We start from the raw sequence: 22,375 nt of genomic DNA, 5'->3' as shown, positions 1-22,375 counted from the left end.
TCTCCCAATATCTTTTCTCATTCCTATGAAGGGGCAAAAATTATACAATCAAAATTGATCAGCCTATCCAAACAAGGCAATACACATCAGACCATCCGAGAAATATAAACAAGATTATGATCTCCTAATTCTATAAATTAAGACTTTGCCCTTTCTACAGCAATTTTGTGAATTCGGATGGCAACCTTGTAAAATAACCATTTCTTCTTAAATGAATTTGGTAAATAAAATTAACAAAAAAGAAAAAGAAAAAAAAAATCATTTTCATATTACAAGTCTGTTAAAATCCAAATATAGACTTAAAATCAAGGTTTCAACAAAACATGAAAAAACATTAATTTTATAAATAAATTATTGTTAGCCAAATGTTTTTTTTCCAAAGAGAGCATCAAATTTTTATGTTGATTATGTTGACAAAAATGAAAATTTTAAATTTTGTAATTTTAAGATGTGTGATGTTGGTTTTTACAAGGCATTTATAATTAATGGAAAATACTTGATTAGGTTGACAAAATGAAAAATTTAAATTTGGTAATTTTAAGATGTGTGATGTTGATTTATAATTTAAATTTTGTAATTTTAAGATGTGTGATGTTGGTTTTTATAAGGCATTTATAATTGATGGAAAACACTTGGGAAGGTGGGAGCTTTCCTCTCTTATTGAAAATAAATGGAAATATTACGAGGGGTGGGACATTCATTCATGGTTCATAGCTTGTATAGTCACTAAGCATACATCAAAAACATTTATAATTAATGGAAAATACTCAATAAGAGGATTATTGAATATGGGAGCTTCTTCTCTTATTGAAAATGAATAATGAATACAAATATTAATGGTTCATAGCTTGTATAATGAATAATGAATACAAATATTAATGGTTCATAGCTTGTATAGTCACTAAGCATACATCAAAAACATTTATAATTAATGGAAAATACTCAATAAGAGGATTATTGAATATGGGAGCTTCTTCTCTTATTGAAAATGAATAATGAATACAAATATTAAAAGTGAAGGAGTGTCTGTCATTCATAATGCATCAATATAAAAGTATAAAATTTATTGTTTTCAGCTTTCTATATCTTAGTTTACTTATCACTATAATGCGTAACCAATATATAGACACATACAATGATTCTTATTAGGAACCATAAAATTATTTATCTGAACATGACAAAAGTACTGCATAAAGGCTTTCTCAATACAAAAGTTTAGGTACATCCTATTTGGTAACAGGCATTTCTAGTAAATCATGTAAGAAAACTTTTATATAACTTTTGCTGATCAACAAATTTATTAACAACATTTTCACAGTTGTTTACTTAAAATTATTTTCTCATTTTAAATGTTTCTTATTTTAAATGTAGAATTTTTTATTTGAAATAACATTATACTGGCTTTCATTATTTTAATGGTTAATAATAGTTTATCAAAATTATGAAAAAGCATGAAGTATTTTAACTACTCTAAACAATAACATAATATGTTATTATTTGCTTTGACCTCTCAGAATGTGTATCACATTCTATTGTGTTCGATTGGTGCTCATTTGTTATTCTATTAAATGTATTCAATTGCTTCTTATTTAACACGTAAAAGACAATGTTACTCTGAAATTATTCAGAATATTCAGCGTCTTTGCACTTGATAGGATAACACCGTTGAATGGATGCAAATTCAGGATAACTTATAGGATAAATACAACAATTGGAATTCTATTAACATTGAATGGATGAAACTTCGGGAGAACTTATAGAATGAATACAACAATTGAAATGACAAACATTTTTGACACCATTACAAACATTTGCTTTAAAGGATTTTTATTGCCTGCCATACGCACAGATTGAGGGATACACAATTCATTTGACGCACGTGCCCGAACATAGGATGATTACATATTAGTTACTGCTGCTAAGAAATCTTTTGAAAAATAAAGTAACCTTAGTCAGCATAGCAAAAGTCAACTAGCTGACATCCGTTCTACATGTTTTTACTTGCAATGATTCACTCAACAAACATGTTTTCCAACATCAAAAAAACAACATACGGAACTAGAAATAAAAGCCCAATATATACATTAAAATTCTTTCGGCAAAAAGTTGTATATTACATCAAGTTCGGCCAATTAGTTTATAATATCCAGGGGAGGTACTACATAACCGTCTATAACCAGAATCTCGAAATTATCCTCAATAGATACTAGAATAGTTGAACCTCTTCAATGCGGATCCCCCTCGCCCCCCCACCTAATGAGACTATAGTGTACACCTAAAAACAGCAACCTATGTCTTTAGCACAACAGATGTACTGCACTTGGAAGTGGCTAAATGATGATAACTCTCCGCAGAATAACCATTCTTTCTCAACACACTGGAGGAGTTACCTGCAGCATCTGCAGCAGAAAAGATCACTGTACATTTGGAAAATCTGAAGGAGCACTAAGACATGCCAAAGTATCAGCAACTATGACTACATGCAAAGGCATGCTTACAAATGAAGAAATGAAGGTATCCCAAGGGTTTTGTTCAGACCTGCATCATTCATATAAACCTTACTCCACAGGACTTCTTTCATACCTTCCGTTTTGCCATCATATCGAGAATTCCCCCGAGACCAGTCCCACTCCCTCTTCAGACACGGTAATTATCTATCTTAAGGAAGAAAAATTAAAAACAAAGGAATCACTTACAGGTTTTTCTATGAAAATGCAAATGTTTGAATAAGATGTCAGTCTGAAGATTGAATAGAATCAATGAGATCAAAATCCGATGACCAGGTAACTGGAAGTGTGGCCTTCAAAGTTTAAAGCAGATTCCTTTAACCATCATGCTCTCGAAGCAAGAGTAACCCTACAACCAATGCCAACAGTGTTATACTGGATTCTGCACTTGGACAACTAGAAAAATATATTTTTCAAAGTAGAGCATAGCTCATGCTTACCTTCTGACTGACTTACCAACGGCATCGTTTTTTGATCCTGCCTGAACTGCCAAGATCGTTCCAAGTGACACCGAGTGCTTGATCACCAGAAAGCCATATGCATAACGAAATCCATGACCAGCAACCAGGACCATGAAAAAATGCAAGGCAAACAAGTCAGAAAAAAGGGAAAGAAACAAAAACTTAAAAGCAATAGGAAGATAAGATTGAAACCCGAGAGAATCATACAGTTGCATCTAAATTTAGCCATAGTCAAGAAGAAGTAACAGCAAGGAATATTACCTTGTTGACTCTTTTGGCAATGGAAACCCCAAAATAAATTAATATATTATGATATCCTCAAATCTAAATGTCATGCTACAGGGTTTCTTCTTTATATGCAAAGAATTCGAAGAAAAAGCATAATATCTAAATTAGATTTAAAAATTAACAAAAACACCATTTATTAATGCCAGACCTCCACCTTCCGCCCATTTTGGAAATTTTCAGCCCTCATCGCAGTGACATTTCCCAATGATCCTTCTGTTGAAGTTTTGCCAGAAACTGTGTCTATGGTTCTAGCACTACCCAGGACCTTAGAAACTTTTTGTTTCAGACGGCTTTGTACATCACCATCAGTTACCCTCTGAGAAACTGCTTCTTCAGCTATGTTGCCTCGACATGGACTACCTTCCATTGCTCCTAAACAAGCTACCACACGATTTGACCTAATAGCAGGTTTTTTGTCTCCTTTGTCAATGTTGCCTGCAGTTTCATGTTTTCTCTTGTTCAGTTTCACAGATGACTTGTTGCTGCACTGTTCTGGAGATTCATCACCAGAATTTCCGCTACTACTCCCCGGAGAAGCCTTTACTGTTTGATTCGCACCTCTTGCAGGTCGACTAGGTAATACCCCTCCAGGAAAGACATATGGTGGAATTTGTTTTCGACGTACATGTGATACAAAGATGTCCATTCCTGGTCTCCAAAGAAAATACATGATCACTGAGTGCCTGAATTCATCTACAGTGCCACGTATGTCAAACTGTTGACCTTCCTGTATTGGCACTCCTTGTTTCCTTTGTAAACCCATAAAATATGCACAATGATATCCTTGACTAGATGTGTTGCTATATTCACAAGGGTAAGGATGACACTGCAGCATCCCAAATGTGTCTCGTTCAATCTGCAAAATTAAGTAGCAAGCGAAGTTCAGATGTGCATACAAAACAATAATACTACGTATCAATAAGCCAAAAAAGCATAGGTTCATGGAGCATTGTCAAACCTTCAAAGTAAGTTGCCTTAATCGTGACTCAACCCATCCTTTCCACGTCCTCAAATCATCTTGATCTGCAGCTACGATGTCTATTTGCAAATAATTTCTGTATGACTCAAAGAAAGGATAAGACTCAAAAAGAGCATCCCAGCCTGCCTTGTTCATCTCAATATCCTGTTCCAAAATCAAATTACAGAATGATGTCTACAAGACTCCATTTACATGTTTATCAATATAACAAAGCTTAATAACAAAAAGTTTTTTACAAACGCATACCTCACAAATCTTGTTTCCAGTCTGAAATTGCTCTGTCATGACACGAAGTGTACTCGTAGATACATTATAACTGGAGTTCATGCACGGATAAGCAGGAGTTATAATGGGCATATGATGTGTCCGATCACGAGGGTTCTTTCGTGGATCCCATACAGGAAATCCCAGGGTACCCTCCTCTATCGAACAAAGCATCACAGGATTTGGCCATCGCCATTGTGTATAGACTCGAAAGAATCGCGAAACCAACATACTGGGAATTGCATTTGGATACAGTTGACAAATCCGGGCAACTAATAAAGCCCAATTCACACCACCCAAAAAACCCGTGACCTGTACCAAAGGATCCTATGTTAGACATTTAATCCATATGAACAACAGAATATATGAAATAAGCAAATCTTATATATTACTTACATTTGAGTAGAGACCGCGCCTTTTAGCCCAGAGCTTCATGCATCTGAGTGTTGTACGAAAATGCTGCAAATTACCAATTAAATCAGCATCAGATGCAGTAAATCTAAATCAACAATAGTTGGGCAGTATGTCAACTAGATAAAAAAACCAACGATGTATACGTCAACATTGGGTACAAGGCGCAAGATCTGATCTGCAACTCTGCATCCATTGAGGCTCCTTGCACTTTGTTCATCAACATCACAAAGTACTGACTCCTGAGAGATATCAAAATCCTATATACACGACAATACAAAAACTGTAAATCAGAAATGAATTCCGCAATGAGGATCAAATGATACACACTACTCAAATTTTAAAAAATGCACCGATTCTAAACAAAATAATTAGTGGCGAGCAAAGGGAGACACCACAATTAGCCTAATGAAACGCAAAAATTATTAAAAAATACAGAGCCAACCGTTGCGCTATTTTCGGTGTAGGAGTAACTTACTTCAGGAACAACCCAAAGTGATATGCTAGCATAGATCAAATCAATAGATATCCCTCTGAACTTAAACTTCATTACAGGCACGTGTGCATCAGGGACTGGATGGAGTTCAGAGACCTCCGGCATTTCGGCCAACATATCATGCAAAACGCCAAAAAAATCCTCCTATGGAAGAGAGCAATGTAAATTGATTGTTCCGATTAGTAGCATTCATCCAGAATAAGCCAGCTGCATACTTTGCATCCATGTGGCCAGCGAAGCAAATTGTGTCCAAGGAAATCACCCACAGATAGTATTATGAAAATTGACACAATATATTGTCAATCAATACGAAAAGCAATTTGATTAAAAAAACCATCCAGTACTCACCTCCCTAATCACATAGCAAGGCCCTACACATAGCGTGTCTAGATCTGCTCCTGGACCATGTACCTGCCGACATCAGATTTTGCTAGCAATTAATTATTAAACCAATGAAAACATAGAACCTTAGGAGAAGGTTTCTGCATTTATAACAGCAGTAGTTCTTAGCAACATTACACAAAACAAAGAAGACTCTGTCCCTCATGTAGTGGACATCTTTCAAGACTTACATGACACTTCTATTTAACAGAATTGCATCCAGTGTTATCGACTGATCGAATGACCATAGTCATAAATTAGGGTTAAAACACAACAGAAATAAGTACCACGGCAATCTGGATCTATAGTTGAAAGCATCAACCTCAACAGCTGACAGCCGTTGACTGTAACACTAATGGGTGAGATTATAAATTATCCGAACCCTAAAGACCAGAATCTTTGCTGAAAATAGATAGAAGATGCGATCAAAACAAAGCAATGCAACGAGAATCGTGACAGTTCCGGTAACTTACCGATAGACGATAAGACCCAAATGTATAAATTTTCGCATTTGCTTCTTCCACCAACTGTTCACCATACCCTCTTTCATCAGTTATCCTCTTGACCCATGCTTTTGCAATCTGGAAAATAATGAAACAATCAGACTTGCCCCGCGCGAGGAACGTTAACCAGAAAATGTCAAAAATTTCCTGAATGCTTAAGACCTCTTCATAATCCATACACCAATTTTATATAAATATATATAAAGTCCCCTGACCTTATCAATTTGGGCCAAAACCTCCTTCCTTAAGGCACCGTCCTCTGGACTCTCATAAAGGCCCGCGCTCACCAAAAACTACACACAGTCACCTCATATAATATAACACCCAAACACATGCAATTTTATGGAAAAGAAGGGAATTAAAAAATTACGTTTAGCCCACGAAAACCTTTAAAAATGAGCTGGGGCATTTGATTTTGGTCATACCTCTTCCAGCTGCCGAGTCCTGTGAAGATCAGCCTCAGTGGGTCCTGCCATTGATATGGGCTTTGTAACACCATACTGCCGTTCTCCTGCCATCCTCGAAGATATCCCAAATACCGTCTAGGCTTCGAACCCTGCAGACCCCTGAATATGGGATATACGCGCAAACCCTCAATAGCCCAAACCCTAATCCCTAAAAGCATATACCAGGCCCTGGAAAAAAGCTAGCCTGAGACAACGTCGCCTCACGGATCAGCAAGTTGTAGATGATGTATTTAGGCTCAATCCCTGACTTGAGAGCCGAAAACGGCAGCTGATGGATTTGATCCCAAGACAAAATCTATGCGCAATTTGCAGATAATCCCTAAAAGCATATACCAGGCCCTAGAAAAAAGCTAGCCTGAGACAACGTCGCCTCACGGATCAGCAAGTTGTAGATGATGTATCTAGGGCTCAATCCCTGACTTGAGAGCCGAAAACGGCAGCTGATGGATTTGATCCCAAGACAAAATCTATGCGCAATTTGCAGTTATGAAGAGAAGATAAACGGGGCGCCGGAAAACCTAAACAACTGCAGATAATGGGAGAAAAATAAGGAAAATGGCGGGCAAAGTGAGTACAAATGGATCCAGGACGGGGCGGGGCGAGGGAGAAGTGGAGAATATCAGAGGGGAATTGTAAGGGTAATGGGATAGCGCAAGACTTTCCTCGCTTACTCGGCCACAGACGAAGCTCAGGGAAAAAGAAACAATCCGATGACCGAGAAGTTACCGAGTCAAAATAATGCTACCGCGGCCAAATTGGGGGTGGCTAAAACTGGCTGCAGTCACGCGGTTTTATCTATTTACGCCCCTGTTCACACTCTCTTTTGCTTTTTAAAACCTGCTTATAGTATCGGGAAAAATCATAAAATTAGATTTTTACCCGATTCCCATCGTGTCAAAAATTAACGACCTTACTTGACGCAATGAGGAGAATCTAGACAAGTCGGCGTGAATGATTTAAGCGACTTTACTTTTATATTTTATTACATTGAAGATTAGATATTAGTTGTATTTTCATTTTTTAATGGTTTTTCTAGATAAGTATTAGAAAAGTATGAGTGAAAAAGGGTTCTGCAAAATTTCTTGTTTGAGGTTACTTTTATTTTTATGGGTTTTATGGGATAGAGGATAATAGGAGAAAGTCAAAAGCAAGCGTTTTCATTGTAATTAATACATTATTAGGTCAATAATTTGAATTATAAGTCTTCTAGTTAATTTTTTAGGCATGCTTTTATGCGAATAAAAAAATTACTTTTATTTTTTATTTTATAGGTATAAGCATTATCCTATTGCGAATTAATTTTTTAATTAATATAGTATAATTTTTGGGGAAAAAAATATTTATATTATAAAAAAATTTGATATATATGTATTATACATTTAATTTATTTTTAATGGTCATTTTAAGAATGGTTAAAAGAGTAGTATAGTATTTAACATATTCAATAAAAAATAAATTTTTAGAAGTTTTAGAGTAAAATAGGGTATGGAAAATGTTTGTTGGTCCAACAAATTTATATAGCTTTGTAATACTAAGAACATGGTTGAAAATGAAAAGCATGTTTTCTCAAAATATCTTGCATACATCCTCATAAGATCTTTTATTTTAAAGTATTCCTTATAATACTTATATTCTTAATCTTTTAACTCATCAAAACTATATGGTGCTTTATCTCTTCAAATAAGTGCAAAAATAAAATTTTAATGTAAACCAAATAATTTCTTATAATTTTTTTTCTTAAAGTTCAATAGACTAAAATTCATCTCAATGGAAAACTACCATTACCATCATCAATGGACAACCACCACCACCATCATCATCTTACAGTATTGCTAGTCACGGATTTTCTTAATTTGGCGTCGTTATAAGACAAACCATCAATTAATTAATATGTTAGCAATAGGCCCCTACTCTTTATGGTTATCCCTATTAGCATAAGGATAATGATATTTAAAATATAAACCTTTGCTAAAAAACACATGTTAATATCAACCACATATCTAACTTACTTGGTGTAAGTGAAAAGTGTGAAATTTAAGTTTTCCAACTTATTATTTAACAATAATCTTGGGAAAGCTTGTGAAAGGCACATTATGGATAAGTGTACTCATCTTGTAACAATAAACCATTATGTGAGTAAGAGTCATCATTCTTATCTCCATTGGCATATAGATTAAAGTATATTGAGGCTTATATGATATTGTGAGTCAATTCTCTAAATCAATGTTGATAGCATTTTTAGATAAAAATGTATTTATATTATCAAACTAATTTTAAGATACACATAATTTAAGTGTATCCAACTTGATTTTTAATAAACATTTTAGCAACATGAAAAGAGTATTATGTAATGATGTTAGTAACATATTGTAAATTTTTAGCATAGAAGAGAAAAAGAAAGTCCAAGAAAGCAAGGAAGTATGATTATTTCATACCAACCATTATTTAAGAAGGAGACCCTATTCCTTTATGATTGGTCTCATTAATATACATAATTTGATATATTAAAACTCAGTAACTTAATGTGTATTTAAGTGTATCCAACTTAATTTTTAATAAACATTTTAAGAACATGTGAAAGAAGTATTATGTAATAATGCTAATTATGTATTTTCTTATTTTTTTGGTGTAGAGGAGGAAAAGGAAGTCCAAGAAAGCGAGAAAGTACTTCCATAATACTGAAATCAAACATTATGATAGAAGGAGACTTCATTCCTTTATAATTGGTCCCATTAATATAAAAATCATAATATACTGAAACTTAGTTACTGCGAGCTTAAATCAATTTTAATTTCAAGTATATCAAGCACAGAGAGGAATCCAAAAAAAATTCAAATCTTTTAGTGCTTAAAAAATCTAGAGTTTAAATTGATTTATGTTAGTTGATTTAAAAACAATGAGGAATGGTGTCAAACAAATGGCCTCGTTTTCCTCTTTGTCTAATAATTAATATGATTTATTCTTACAGTGCAATTTTTTTTTGGTTGGGGGGCTAAGCTAGTTGGTAGAATTTTTCATTAACAGAGAAAAGTTATATTTGTATTGTATTGTTGTTTTGCCACTAGGTAAACCAGAAACAAATGGCCTCGTTTTCCTCTTTGTCTAATAATTAATATGATTTATTCTTACGGTGCAATTTTTTTTGGTTGGGGGGCTAAGCTAGTTGGTAGAATTTTTCATTAACAAAGAAAAGTTATATCTGTATTGTATTGTTGTTTTGCCACTAGGTAAACCAGACCAACAACAGAAAAATAATGTTTTGGTCCAGATAGTCTAAGATACAAAGTTAAACCATAAACTGAACCTAAAATGTTTAAGGTGAGAAGAAAACTTTCTTATGACAATATGTCTAGATAAAGAAGGGATAAGAGAACATCTATCTCTAAAGTAAAATGACCAAAAAAATAGTAATAAAAACATTATGAAATTCAAATAAGTGAAGTAGTTGCAATGTCATTAGAAACATGTTGATGTGCATCTTGACGCTCTATGAAGTCTAGATTAGCAATTCACATACATACAATTTGGTCTATTATGTAATGCAAGTCTCCATTACTAGGTCCCTAGAAAAAACACTACCCTACCTTCTTGTTGACTTTCCCACTGCTCATGTCATCTTTATAAAACTTACCACCATACATGGCGTTGCAGGAGGAAGCAAAGCTCCCTCTTATAGTAGAGTTATTGTAGGGGAACATTGTGTCATTCAACTAGCTAATCCTCTTCCTTGTGAGATTATAAAAAATCCATTAAATGTATTTAAAGATTAGATATTAGTTATATTTAGTTTTTTTAATGAGCTTTTTATAAAAGTATTGGAAAATTATGTATAAAAAGGGTACTCACGAAAACTTCATGTTAATGGAGGTTATTTTTATGGTATAGAAGATGAGAGAAGAAAGTCAAAGTAAGTAAGTATATTCATTTTGTAATTATAAAATTATTATGAGAATAAAAAGAGTTTTTTTTTTTTTTTGGTACAAGGATTCTATAGTATATTGTGATTTATATGTTATTATGAATCAATTTTCTTAACCAATGTATTGTAATTTTTAAGAAAAATATGTATTTATATTATAAAAACAATTTTGACATTAGTACATTAAACTTTTAATTTGTCTTTTAATAGGCATTTTAGGAATGTATAAAAGAGTATTATGGTATTTAATCATATCATTTCTTTATTTTAAAGTGTTGTTGGTTGAAAGATTTGTTCAACTTTGTGACGCTAAGAGAATTGAAAATGAAAAGTACAATTTCTCAAAATGTCTTGCATACATCCTCATTGGGTCTTCAATTTTAAAATATTTCTTACAATTTTGACAATCCCGACATTTTAACGCATCAAAATTATGGTGCTTTAGGAACGAATCTCTTCAAACTATTCGATGTAAAAATAAAATTTTAATGTAAACCAAGTAATTCCTTATACATTTTTTTCTTAATGTTTAATATACTAAAATTCATTTGAATGGACCTTCATCTTGTATTATTATATTGTAGTATTGCTAGTTAGAGAATTTTTTACCTTTACATGGTTATATGACAATCAATCAACTAGTATGTTAGCAATAAGCCCTATTCTTTATGATTTTCCCGATTAGCACAAGGACCGTGATATTTAAAATATAAACCTTTGTTTAAAAAAACACATTGAGCACATATCTATCTTACTTAGTATAAGTGAAAAATATGAGATAAGTTTTCCAACTTATTTTTTATTAGTCATTTTAGGAAAGCTTGTGAAAGGCACATTATGGATAATTATCAAGTATACTGATCTTGCAACTATAACCCATTATGTGAGTAAGAGGCATTATTGTTATTCAAGTTGACATATGGATTATTGTATATTGAGGTCTATATGATATTGTGAGTCAATTCTCGCAACCAACGTAGGATAGTATTTTTATATAGAAAAGTGTTTATGTTGAAAAAACAATTTTAAGATGTACTTAATTTAAGTGTATCCAACTTATTTTTTAATAAATATTTTAGGAACATGTGAAAAGAGTATTGGGTATCTCAGATCCTAGTGACACGAGACCCAAAGGCAGCGATGAATGCTCCTATGAATAATCCACGCAAAGCATGGAATTCAGGTAAACAACGATGCTCTAGGCCTTCCTTCCCCAATGAGAAACCTTCAAGCAAGAAATACAGTAGCACTCCCTCTATCTACCAACATTTACTAAACCCTTGGGTCGTGTACACTTGCTTAGTTGGAGTAATTGCTTATTAGCTAAACCGCACTTTAAATTATTCGTTTGCAAGGTTTATTAGATACATTTGCTTGCAATATGTTGATCAGGTATGCTTGAGAGTAGGAAACATGGTGAGGGAGCATGGAAGAGTCCACACGGCCAGTTGGGGTCGAGGTCACCCTTCTCTCCCCCCAGCATGGCAAAGACAATGACCACTTGGAACTAGGCATTCCCAGATGTTATCATAGCATGCTAGTTGATTTAGAGCTCGAGGAGATGATGAATTTTGGCGACAGCCTTTGGGCTCTTAGAAGCGTTCTTGCTCATCACCTCAAGGACACTAAGGAAGCAACAATCCTCCTTGATGGAAGGGTTGAATATATAGAGTTCCACTTGCGCCAACCTCATGGTGCATTGAAATCTCTGGCGAGAACAATGGGACCACAACTCGTGCCCTCCTTTCCCTCAAACTCCACCCCTGTTATCGACTCCTCCAATTCATAGAGTCAGGAATGTTCTGCTCTGCTAGCCACCAATCCTAGCAAGAATTCATGCAATGCAATTGAGAAAGCTCCTGAAGTTGTCAAACTGTCGCACAACAATGAAGCTCAAATCATCTCGTAGGAAGGCACCAATGCTCCTCCGCCTATAACACACCAGCTTCTTGAGAAAGTGGATTATTATGGTCCAACACCATTTGAATGGGAGGATCTTGCAGAGCCATAGGAGGACGTTGACAAGTAAGTCTCGACATTGTGCAAGCCTCTCCTGATTTACATGTCTAAATATCTGTTACCATCAATCCTACTACTCTTTTGAATTTTGATGTAAAAAAATGTTTCCAAACTCTCTCTTGAGAGTACTTAGTTTTCCTTCTTTGGGTAGATTGTCCTCCTGATCTTAGCTCTATGACAATCATATCCTTTTGGTTTTTGCCAATACTAGGCACAAGTTGGTCTAGTTCTACCATGGTTGTACACTATGAAACTTTGTTATAATGAATTAAATGCTTAAAACAACAAAAAATAAAATCAGAGAGCATAATATAATGATGCTAGTCACATATATTATTATTTTTTAAATCAGAGGAGGAAAAGGAAGTCCAAGAAACCAAGGAAGTATGCTTATTTCATAGCAACCAAATCAACCATTGTGTAAGAAGGAGACCTTATTCCTTTGTAATTGATCTTAGTGATATGCATATGCTAATATATTGAAACTCTTTAAGTGTATTTAGGTGTATCCAATTCATTTTTTAATAAACATTTTAGAAACATGTGAAAGAAGTGTTACGTAATAATGTTAATTGTGTATTTTCCTATTTTGGGTGCAGAGGAGGAAAACGAAGTCCAAGAAAGTAAGAAAGTATGCTCTTCCATAACAACCAAATCAACCATTATGATAGAAGAAGACTTTACTCTTTTATGATTGGTCCCATTAATATAGATATCATAATATATTGAAACTTAGTTACTACTAGTGTAAATCAATCTTAATTTCAAGTCTATTAAGCATTGAGAGGAATCCAAAAAAAATTAATACAAGTCTTCTAGTGTTTAAAAGATCTAGAGTTTAAATGGATTTATATTAGTTGGTTTAAAAAGAATGAGGAATGGTGTCAAACAAATGACATCTTGTTCCTCTTCATCTAATAATTAATATGAACTAGTTGGTTGAATTTTATATTAATATAGAAAAAGTGTATCTATTGTAATGTTGTTTTGTCACTGAGTAAATTAGACCAACAACAGAAAAATAATGTATTGGTTTAGATAGTCTACAAAGTGAAACCATAAACTGAACCTAAAATGCTTCACGCAAGAAGACAACTTTCCTATGACAAGACTTCTAGACAAAGAAGGGGCAAGAGAACATCTGCCTCTAAAGTAAAAAGACCAAAAAATTAGTAACAAAAACATTATGAAATCCAAACAAGTGAATTTGTTGCAACATCATTAGAATCTTGTTAATGGGCATCCCCAGGCTCTATAAAGTTTAGGTTAGCAATTCACTTAGGAAGCCTTGAAATTTTATAATCAACCTATGTTATTTGCAACTATGTTAAGAATCGAAGAGTTGATTGCATCATCCAATTCAATATTCGGGATTATTTGTCTTTCCAAAACCTCTACCTCAACTAAATCCATCGTATCCTAAATCACCAAAGGCATTTGAGACTGAAAGACCCCCGTAGGTTCCTTTGCAGCCTCTTGTTGAGTGTGTGTGATAGGATGCATGACTTTGCTTTTGCAACCTCTACAGCTAGGGCCACCTCCATCCATACTAACATGATGGGGTAGTAACCAATGTTGTAAAAACTCAATAAACCAATGGACACACAGATCCCAGGTCTAACCCTTAATAATCCTATTGTCTGAAATTAAAATTGCACCCAAAATGGTTTAATTGACTCATGGATCCACAATCATGATTGACAAGTGTAGAATTTTGTAGAATTTTTCTACAAATCAGCTAGCTCTGATACCATGTAGAACTTTTTCTTCAAATCAACTAGCTCTGATACCATGTAGAAATTTCTCACCTGTAGATCAACCTAGTAATGCAATGTATTAAAGCAAAACACTTGATCTACTTCTACAAACAATTTAGCGGAAGCTTAATCAACCATAAGCAACATCAATAAGAACACATATAATTGATAAGAAGGAAACAATCACACATAACACAGAAGAACCTACCCAGGGAAAGCACTTGCCTACAACCCCATCTTTGTATTATCATACAAGTGGAAATATAGTCTGGATTACACAAAGCCTTAGCTCGGAAGCCATCCAGCTCTCAGTACAATCCCTCAGCTGCTCATAGACAGTCAAAGGCTTCTCACAAACCTTCTCCTCTGCCCTCCAAGCCTCCTATTTCTATGCACAGTTTTTCCTGGGTCCTCCAGCTGCCACTGGTGTGATTCTCACCTCACACACAACACTGACCTTTGAAATAACTACACAAACCTGAAGGAGATAAATCCTCATCATGGATAAGCTTCCTTTATAGGAAAAATATTCATCCAACTGATAGTACATTGTCCCTTCTCTGATCTCAACTGGGTCTTTGTCTGAACTGACATGCATGAGTTATCCATGAGTGAATCCTCAGTTATCTAAAATAATAGTTGTCACATGCATGCAAGCATTAACAAACTATATTTTATTATTTTAACAACTTGTTAAAATAATCTAACTGGACTTGACTAGTTAAAACTAAGTCAACTGATTCTCTCATTATAGAACTCATACTTATTCCCTCAATCAGTGGAGGAAATTAAGGATAAATTCCTCAATCAGTGGGACAACTCATGTGCATGCTCACAAAGACTTCAAATTCGAATTTCCTTAACTAATTAACTCAACTGAATTAATTAATTAATATTTCCAACTGTTGTTAAGACCAAGATTAATTTTACTTCCTATAAATAGACCAGGGGTTGATATAAATAGGAAGGGACCTAGAAATGCTATTTTTAAAAAAAATTATTTTTAGCAGTTTCACCTCTCACCCAAGGTGGCCAATGACCTCACTGGCCAAACTGTTATTTTTAGACATGCTATTTTTAGCAGGTCTATTTTTAGCACATTCTAAATTTAACATTTCGTGTTGCACATTTTTCAACACTCCCTCTCAACAAGAAAGGCTTTCTCTCGAACCCGATCCTATAACTCTAGAATGTTTTGCATGCAACACATCTACCTGGTCCACTTGCTCCAACAACACTTCGAACAAAAACACTCCCAACTGACCACTCTGTTGGGTTAGGAACATACTTTGATGCTAAAGCTCTACCTGCTGCTGACAAGTGCTCCCTCTCTGACATTTGCGCTACTGCAACATCTCCATGCATCTCACACCATTGCACACTTCTCTGTGCCACCTAGCACTATGCAAAACACTTGAGCCTCTCGCATTGCTGTAGCCTGCTAGCTATGCGTTGTCCTGGGATTCCCTGCACTGTCGCTCTCTCTGCCGCTCCATCCGCATCTGTCTCTACCCAATCTATCAGTTCCTACTACTCCACATCGGGGCTCCCGTAGCAAGGTCTCATCCAAGAGGTTGGGTACCTCAAGGATCCTGCCCCTCCTCCTTGGGACAATCACTCTATATCGCCCCACCTCCTACCTTGAGGTATGGCTGCATGTGATCCCTCAACCCATCTGGCTCGAAGTTTCCCCCTACTGGAGGTCTCTGCATGAGTAGATGTCTGTACTCGATCTCCTCGCAACTTCTCTAGTTGTGGTTGCTCCACAATCGTCTAAGACTTCTTCTGGCACTGCATGTTGAGAGGTAATATACTCTCCCTCTCAACCACCAAGTATCTAACATTTGCCTTGCTCCTCAAGGCTCTACATGCATCTTGTACCTCAAGTGCATACAGGTTCTTGGCTAACACACCAATCTATTGCCACTTTCCCGCCATCACGAAATTTTCTAGAAAAAGAGCTAATTTTAAATCAACGATATCCCCCTCATTCGAACTTTGATTCAGCCGATTTTTTTTTTTGAATTTGGGTATTTTTCCGCAAGGAATCCAAATCCGCTATTTGTTTCTGAAAATTTTGTACAAAAATTTTCAGATCTGCTCTGCAAACTCTCGGCCCAAAACTCAAAACTTTGAAATCTCCTCTTAGTATAATGTTCTCTCCTTGATAACCGGTGCTCCGATACCATGTAGAATTTTGTAGAATTTTTCTACAAATAAGCTAGCTCTGATACCATGTAGAACTTTTTCTACAAATCAGCCAACTCCGATACCATGTGGAAATTTCTCACCTATAGATCAACCTAGTAATGCAATGTACTAAAGCAAAACACTTGATCTACTTCTACAAACAATTTAGCGGAAGCTTAATCAACCATGAGCAACATCAATAAGAACACATATAACTAATAAGAATGAATCAATCACACATAACACAAAAGAACCTACCCGGGGAAAGCACCTGCCTACAACCCCATCTTTGTATTATCATACAAGTGGAAATATAGTCCGGATTATACAAAGCCTTAGCTCGGAAGCTATCCAGCTCTCAATACAATCCCTCTGCTGCTCATAGACAGTCAAAGGCTTCTCACAAACCTTCTCCTCTGCCCTCCAAGCCTCCTATTTCTATGCACAGTTTTTCCTGGGTCCTCCAGCTGCCACTGGTGTGATTCTCACCTCACACACAACACTGACCTCTGAAATAACTACACAAACCGGAAGGAGATAAATCCTCATCATGGATGAGCTTCCTTTATAGGAAAAATATTCATCCAACTGATAGTACACTGTCCCTTCTCTGATCTCAACTGGGTCTTTGTCTGAACTGACATGCATGAGTTATCCATGAGTGAATCCTCAGTTATCTAAAATAATAGTTGTCACATGCATGCAAGCATTAACAAACTATATTTTATTAGTTTAACAACTTGTTAAAATAATCTAACTGGACTTGACCAGTTAGAACTAAGTCCACTGATTCTCTCATTATAGGAATCATACCTATTCCCTCAATCAGTGGAGGAAATTAAGGATAAATTACTCAATCAGTGGGACAACTCATGTGCATGCTCACAAAGACTTCAAATTCGAATTTCCTTAACTAATTAACTCATCTGAATTAATTAATTAATATTTCCAACTGCTGTTAAGACCAAGATTAATTTTACTTCCTATAGATAGACTAGGGACTGCCATAAATAGGAAGAGACCCAGAAATGCTAATTTTAGAACTTTCTATTTTTAGCAGTTTCACCTCTCACCCAAACTGCGATTTTTAGACATGCTATTTTTAGTAGGTCTATTTTTAGCACATTCTAATTTTAACATTTCTTGTTGCACATTTTTCAACAACAAGTTTATTTTATCCCTCGATGGAGGTATGCAATGACATTGTAAGTCGATGTGAACATCCAACCTCTATAGTCCATCAAATCCTTATTTATTCATTCTCAAGTCAAGTTTTTGAAACATCTAGAACTTTCTTTGTACGAGACAAGTTACCATCTTGCAATGAACAATAATGGAATGAGCACCTTAATCCTTTGCATCTCCTACCATTAAATTTTACATGCTACAAAATGATAAAAAAATTAATCATATATATCTTTGATTTTTGAAAAAAGATATCTTCATAAATACCCTAACACCTACACATCACATTCCTATCACTTCATCCAAACACTTTACAATATTTTTTATATATACATAACATTGATTATAATTCTAATTTTGTATAAAATATTATATCAAATAAACATATAAAAAAATCACTCACATAAAAAAATATATTATAATCTCTTCGATACTAACTTAAAAAAATAAACCTTACTTTATATAATACAAATAGCTATCATAATAATTATTTACATACTTATCATCATGATATTTATTTTACAATTTAATTCAAATAGATTAATCAATCAATATCATTGATTTATCACAAACATTTAACAACATACAAACGTACTCATTTCTATTTCCATATAGATAACCATTCATATTTTTTCATTTTTCAATTAATTTCCGGTTCAATTGTTTCAACTTTGTTTAGTTTTGATTATATAACATTATTCCTTATGATAAATATGCGGCTGCCCATAATATAACCACATGCATTTTTCCTTTTTAACGTACATAGAATTAATTACCCCTTGAATTAGTCTGATTCAAATGTTATATTGCGTATAGTTTGTTTGGTTGGTAGCCCAGCCCCACCCACTTCCTGGCATCCACCTTTAGCATATGTTTTTTTAACCTTGCTCATGAACATGTGGTCATTATGTTTTACAAATATTAATGCCAGTCAAGCGGCTTGAAATGTTATAAAACTTATACACTTACTATTATATAATAAACCCAACTAATGGTTATATTTTTTTAAGTAAATTATCATTCCACTTCCAAAATTATAAATAATAGGAAAGTCAGAAGTACATCACTAATGGCTGACTCAAACAATTTCATAACAAGTTGAGTAATCTATATGAATGCTAATCACTTTATTTTATTTTAAAATAAGTTTTTAGAATTTTAATTTTCTTATTAATTAGGGGATGATATGAAATATTTTTACTAGAGGTTGAGATTAACTATATTTGTGTTTGTTTTTTTTGTTTTTGTTTTTGTTTTTTTTTTTAATTAAAAATATTATAAAATAAAATAAAATATTGTAAAATAAGTTATAGTTTTTTGAACATGTGATATTGATAAACCATGGAAAGCTTATTAATAAGCTAAGAAATTTTGTGGTAAAGTCAAGCTGAATCTCCATAGGTAATAACCTTATTACATGTTTTTTAAATGTATATATGTTTAATTCATATATTATTATTATTAATAATAATTAATTAATTAATTTATTTATTTATTTTTGTGTAATAAAGCTTATTTATAAGCTAAGAAGCTCTCTGGTAAAGTCAAGGTGAACCTCCATAGGTAATAACCTTATTACATGTTTTTTAAATGTATATATGTGTAACTCATATATTAATTAATTTTATTTTTTTAATAATAATAATAATTAAAATGAAGCTATAATTTAGTTTTTTTTTTTGTAATGTGAGAATATCATGAGGTAAGTGTTTTCATATTTATCATGGATTGATGTCTATCGACTTTACCAACTTTTAGTAGTAGTTAGGATAGAGCGTTGAGATTATATTACACGATGCTATGCCCTTTTTGCTTTTCAATTTAATTAAAAAAATGTCATGTCCACAAGTGTCATTGAACTCTTATTAGTACTTGTCAAGGGCCATGACTATAGCAATCAAGTTATCATTAACTTTGTATTAATTAACCTTTTGACTATAACATTTTGCATTTATTTATCTATCTTTTATATTCGGTTCATGGACCTCAGAGATCAATGACCACTACATCCACAAAATATTTGTACTAAGGCAGATCCACCCAAAAGGATAACTTCTTGTCACAGAGTTTTACCCCAAGAGTGTTGAGAGAATTTAACATGTGACCTCTCAATAGCAAAGGTGCTTTAACGACGGGGACTCGACCAATTGAACTAACCCTTCGAGGTACATTTATTATATTGTTTTACATTTTTTTTTTAAGTTCGGTTGGTGAGACATTTTTGAGGGGATTGAACTTCCGATCACTTTGATACATAAGGGTTTGCCAACATGTTTTTTTCCAATTGTGCCACCACTTGTTAAATTTAACAAATTATGTTATTTTTTTATTATTATTGAATTTTATTTATCTACTCTACTATTCATTATCACTTTATAAAAGTGCGTTAATTAATTTTTTAAACACAAAAGGCTCCAAGTTTTATTGAGTTTTTGCTAATTAACTAAATTTTAAAGCAAAAAAAAAAAACATAAAATCATTTAACCCACAACGATATATATATGTATATATTATTGGTTAATACTATATTAATTATCCCCCATCGAGGGAATAGTAGAGATGGGCGGAGCTCTAAAAACCCTTGCGGCAGCTAGGGTTTGTCCTAGCTGGTCAATCTATGCTTAGATTGCGTGAATTTCTTTACAAATATTTGTTGCAATCAGATCAAAGACGAATCTTAGTGATTCAACGATTAAGACAATTTATTTTATAGGAATGGTTGTTGGACAAGCAAGCTCTTCTTCGGTTTCATAGAATTCCATTTGAAATATGGATTTGGCCTCCTCATACTTCAAGAAGTCCCTTCCCTCAATGTTCCTTAGGATGAGGAAGCTTTTAGCTGTCAGAAGTTTTTTTCGGAGCAAGGTTTGGTTTGCATGTTTAATGGGTTTTGGCCATGACTGATGGATTTGCACAAATGATATCTGAGACACAGAAACCTCGTTTCATAGATCATTTGAATATTTATCCCATGGCTCAGGGTTTTTTCGTTGTTGTTTTTAACAATATTGAGGACAAGAAGGCCATTTGTGAATCCTGGTCGTGGTTCTGGGGTAGTGTTGGTCTCTTCATGCAACCTTGGTATCCCATATTTGATCTCATAACGTCACCATTCTCCACAAATCCATTTTGGGTAAGGCTTTTGAACCTACCATTACATCTTTGGAATCTCCAATCGTTATCCTCTACTGGGAATGTTTATTGGAAAGGTTTATTGTCGTAGCCCAGAGATAGGAAATTTTTATAAAACAACTTATGTTCACATTTGTGTGGAGATGGACTTCAATAAGGGTTTTCTCGCTGAGATCAATTTGAAGACCCCAAATTATGTCTCGTTCCAAAAGCTCAACTATGAAAATCTTTCATTCTGGTGTAAAGTGTGCTATGAAACAGGGTATGTAATTAAAAATTACCCCAAGCATTAGAGCAACAAAGATCTGAAAAAATATCGAAGGTCTAAATGGTGGGAAGGAGCTCAGGGTGATCATTATACGATATACAAAGAGGAAGAGCCTCGGGATAAGAAAGAACCAGAAGTTGATACTGCCAAAGAAAATGCATCAGAAGCAACAAAAATCAATCATGACAAAATGCATGCCAATGAGGATTCTCCAAGCTCGGCAAAAGTGGAAAAGCAATAAACCCTCGTGGAAAACGGATCCCCATAGTAAACCACAAGGAATAGTGTTGGAAAGACAACTTCTTGGGCAAATCAAATAGATGAGGAAGATTTCAAGAACAACATTGCGCACTTGTCGAAGAATGGACTGTCCAAATTTGTAGAAAACATGAGTTGGACTCAAATTGGGAAGAAAGGAAAAAGTATTTCACCAAGGAAAACAAGAATTCAGACTAAATCAAAACAAAAATAGTGAAAAATTAAATGTAAATGTATGTGGATATTGGGGGTTCTTTTGAATTTTTTTAGTTGGAAAGGGACTAAAATTATTGTGTCATGGGGAACTCGCTTGAGGGTTTGGATTGAGCCTCCATGCTCAATCTCAAACCTGTAAGGAAGATTGGAATATGTAAAGGTTTTGGCCATGTAATCGAGATATTTTAATAATACAAATATCTAACTATTTTGTTTAAAAAAAAAATTATCCCTGATTGGGGTGAGTGCACAGATGTTAGAGGAGGTTGGGAGGGTGCTTGCAACCTCGTTGCTTCCCGCCACAGTTAAGAGGGGGTATGGCGTGGCCAACCCCTCCCATGCAAACTTGTACACAAACTTAATGTTGCTCGGGATGATCGATTTGCAATTTCAAGCTTTTGGGTTTATGGTGATATGGTGTAGAGTTGCCTATTTAATTTGGAGTGGAAGAGCCCCCCCATCGTCGATTGATTTGGACCTCCCTCTATGTCTCAGCGAGTCGCCTGTTTCAATGGTTGGCATTACAGTACAATGGTGTGAGCTCTAGAATTTTCTTATGCAAGGGTTTTATGTTGACATTGACATATTGCCGAAGGCAATGATTCACACAATTGTTTTCACGCCTTTGCTCCTAGTGTTTGGGTGTGAGTGCCATCTATTATGGTTGTGGGGGA

At 34.4% G+C, this 22,375-nt stretch overlaps 1 protein-coding gene across 3 annotated transcripts; it reads right to left on the bottom strand.

The window, feature by feature from the left end:
• Positions 1-2,059: 2,059 nt before the first annotated feature.
• Positions 2,060-7,508, bottom strand: LOC149221853 (nuclear poly(A) polymerase 4-like). 3 transcript variants are annotated; one of them, XR_016249394.1, is made up of 13 exons: positions 6,716-7,508; positions 6,506-6,583; positions 6,261-6,368; positions 5,755-5,817; positions 5,389-5,550; positions 5,057-5,170; positions 4,896-4,958; positions 4,482-4,811; positions 4,215-4,379; positions 3,405-4,112; positions 2,948-3,024; positions 2,697-2,856; positions 2,060-2,399 (listed from the first exon to the last, which is right to left on the bottom strand). XR_016249394.1 is itself a non-coding variant. In XM_089385252.1 (12 exons), exons 1-12 carry the CDS (start codon positions 6,806-6,808, stop codon positions 2,832-2,834), a joined length of 1,986 nt encoding a protein of 661 aa, XP_089241378.1. In that variant the 5' UTR covers positions 6,809-7,508; the 3' UTR covers positions 2,060-2,831. The 3 variants fall into 3 exon arrangements, 2 of the variants coding, with proteins under 2 accessions (XP_089241378.1, XP_089241379.1); XM_089385252.1 differs by having other exon boundaries at positions 2,060-2,856; XM_089385253.1 differs by having other exon boundaries at positions 2,060-2,856; positions 3,411-4,112.
• Between the last annotated feature and the right edge of the window lie 14,867 nt (positions 7,509-22,375).

This window comes from Pinus tabuliformis, chromosome Q (genome assembly GCF_031772625.1).
Source record: "Pinus tabuliformis cultivar Carrire ecotype Pingquan chromosome Q, CPIR1, whole genome shotgun sequence".
NCBI classification, from domain to species: domain Eukaryota; kingdom Viridiplantae; phylum Streptophyta; class Pinopsida; order Pinales; family Pinaceae; genus Pinus; species Pinus tabuliformis.
This window is presented reverse-complemented; position numbering and strand designations above follow the sequence as displayed.